The following is a 2,791-nucleotide window of genomic DNA, read 5'->3' on the forward strand; positions in this document are numbered from 1 at the left end:
TCGGTGCATGCATTGATTGGCCTCGAGTCAATCGTCATCCGCAGGTCGCCCGGATCTTTTTTCGGGACAATCCTCCAACGTGACCGAGTGTTCCGATACACTAAGCCCGCCTCTTCTAACTCCCGCACATGCTTCTCGAGAAACGCCATGTGGGTCGGAGGGTAACGCCTGAGCCCTGACTTCACCGGTACGGACCCCGGTTTGATGTGCACCTTCAAAGGCTCCACTCGGACTGGAGGATCTCGCCCAAAGATCAGGCGGAAAACACCTTGAAACTTCAGCAGGAGGTCTTGGAGGGCTTCAACGGCAGGTTCTTCCATGCCGTCAGCTGCTGCCTCGGCCACCTTGGCCATCAAGACGGTACGAACTGCCTCGGCGTCAGCTAGACTAGGTATCATACCCAATTCTGGCGTCGCGCAGCACATGCCTTCGTCGTCGTCAATACCATCGGACAGCTCCTCCATGCGGAGTGTCCGATGCATCGCTATGCCAGGCGTCGTGTCCGGCTGATCGGCGAAGTCCCATACCGCCTGCTGCCGACGCGCGTTCTCGAGTAGTGTCTGCTCACTATACCCGAGCTTCTGCATCACCAGCAACCCAAGCGTCAGTTCCACGGCAGCCTCGGCTTCGTCGATCCAAACGCGAAGGCCGCGTAACATTAGTGGTCCACACCCCGTGTTGAACTCCAGGCGTTTGTCCAAGGCGAACTTGCTTCGTCACAGTGATCGGTCGACTATCCGTACCGTAAGGCCGGAGGGTCGTGGTCCCCATCACGATAATTTCGGGAGATGCACCCACCGCCAACAACGCTGAGACTAGACCGCCTGAAGCAACCGACAGGTCAGCGCCCGAGTCTAGTAGCGAGGCTCGGACCGGTACGACACCATCCACCGTGGCCGTCAGGTCTTCGCGGCCCACCTTAACGGCGTTCGTTCGCATCGTCGCTACACGACCACCAGGTGTTCCTCGTCCTCGGCCGGCGTCAGCCCGACCGTCACCACGGCTCCAGTCACCACGTTTTTGGCCAAGCATCCGGCCATGTGCTTTAAGCAGTCGCACGGACACTCACGGACCTTGTGAGTGGTGGACTTACATTTCAAGCAGCCGCTGCCAGGCGTCGAACTAGTCGGTGCCTGAGGCGTAAATGGTGCCGGGGTCGCTCTCGGTGGCGCCTGCGCTGAAGCTGGCCTAAATGTTTGGCCGCTTCCTTGCGGCATCCTCGGCGGGTCAGCTTTCCCGGCCGGCTTCGTTTCTTCTTCATAGCCGACAAAACGCTCATGGCCGATGGCAAATTCACGCAACCAACGCACGAAACGGTACACGTCCTTCTTCAGGGGCTTGTTTCGCGTCAGCGCCATCTGCTCTGTCACTGCCCGATGGAGTGACACCGGCTTGACCGCCTCGGTAATGATCTTTACGATGGCGGCACTTTCTTCTCGAATAACCCACTCCTGGCGGTCTCGGCGTAAGGCGGCCGCCATGCCGTCCAACATTCGCCCGATCCGAGAATCTGCGTCCGCGATCGACATGTCAAAAACCACCGAGGCCTTGACTCGCTTCTCGCTGTAAGGGCATTCGTCTGGCTGATGTACGGGTTGTATGACGCCATGAACGCTCGCCGTTCTTCCTTGTCGAACCCTTGCACATCGGGTCTTTGGGTGGTCCGGTGCGTTGTGAATGTATACATCGCCTTGACCCATGTCCCAGTCTTCAGTTACAGGGGCAGTCACACCGGGAACTGCCCCAGATGGCCCGCAAAATTCAGGAGGCGTAAAGCTCAATGGTCCACCAAACGGCCACGCCTCGTCGACCGCCACCGGTTGGCGTCGGCCCTGTGGCGACCGGAACAGACGATGTACAGTCGTCTTGCTCCGCGGTCATCAGGTCGGCCAGAAATTTTCTCGCCGGGTACCGGACTGTCTGAACGGCCCGAAAAAGCAATTTGGAGGTGCGACAGTCACCGTTTAATTACGTCTTTATAGTTAAACGTGTGGGTTTAGGGTTTTGACTTTCGCACCTCCAAATTGGTTTTCGCGACATAATTCCATCACTATTGACTAATACGTCGTAACGTTATTATGAACTGAGTCCAGTACCAAAATGTGCGACCAATCATGACCGATCCTTTTCATCACGTTGCCAACACAAATTGAACACAGACAGTACACACAACAGCTGATCTGGTGCATACAACAGCTGACCTGATACATATTTCCCAGCGTGTTACGCATGGCAAGTCAAGTGCTACATCCAGCTCGAGAGCCATTGGTCTCAATTTGCAATTTCCATTGACCCAACAATAACATGGTTCAGTACCAGTTTCTTGCCTTCGCCGCCCTAGCGTTCCAAGTTGGTTCCACGATTCATCGGTCCCTTTGAGATTGTCCAAGCCATTAATGACAACGCCATGCGCCTAAAGTTGCCTCGCTCGATGTCACGTGTTCATGACGTGTTCAATGTTGATCGACTTAAGCACTATCACCCCAACGAAGCCAAGTTTGCCTCCCGGCCTATCCCGAAAGCTACTCCTGTTGTACTAGACGAATCCACCGGCGAAGAAATGTATATTGTCGAGAAACTACTCAAGAAGCGCCAGTTCAATCGCAAGTTGGAGTACTTGGTCAAGTGGCATGGTCAGCCCGAAAGCGAAGCCACGTGGGAACTGATGAAGGACATCAAGCATGTTGTGCACTTCAAGCAACTCGTCCAAGACTTGGAGTCAAGGCGTTTCAAGGTGTAGCAAGACGTCAGGGGGATAATGTAGCGATGTGACAGGTGGGTTAACGGCTTG

General features: G+C 55.4%; 3 protein-coding genes across 3 annotated transcripts; 1 reads left to right on the forward strand and 2 right to left on the reverse strand.

The window, feature by feature from the left end:
• Window positions 1–34: 34 nt before the first annotated feature.
• On the reverse strand, window positions 35–659 carry H257_12105 (hypothetical protein; the record flags this gene model as incomplete). Its single annotated transcript, XM_009839216.1, has 2 exons — window positions 35–55; window positions 129–659. The coding sequence occupies 2 exons, from the start codon at window positions 657–659 to the stop codon at window positions 35–37; spliced, it is 552 nt and encodes a 183-aa protein (XP_009837518.1).
• A 285-nt stretch (window positions 660–944) lies between these two features.
• H257_12106 (hypothetical protein) lies at window positions 945–1,529 on the reverse strand (the record flags this gene model as incomplete). The annotated part of the gene is made up of 1 exon (XM_009839217.1): window positions 945–1,529. The coding sequence occupies one exon, from the start codon at window positions 1,527–1,529 to the stop codon at window positions 945–947; it is 585 nt and encodes a 194-aa protein (XP_009837519.1).
• A 169-nt stretch (window positions 1,530–1,698) lies between these two features.
• On the forward strand, window positions 1,699–2,740 carry H257_12107 (hypothetical protein; the record flags this gene model as incomplete). Its single annotated transcript, XM_009839218.1, has 2 exons — window positions 1,699–1,962; window positions 2,342–2,740. The coding sequence occupies 2 exons, from the start codon at window positions 1,699–1,701 to the stop codon at window positions 2,738–2,740; spliced, it is 663 nt and encodes a 220-aa protein (XP_009837520.1).
• Window positions 2,741–2,791: the final 51 nt, after the last annotated feature.

This window comes from Aphanomyces astaci (genome assembly GCF_000520075.1).
Source record: "Aphanomyces astaci strain APO3 unplaced genomic scaffold supercont1.38, whole genome shotgun sequence".
NCBI lineage: Eukaryota > Oomycota > Saprolegniomycetes > Saprolegniales > Verrucalvaceae > Aphanomyces > Aphanomyces astaci.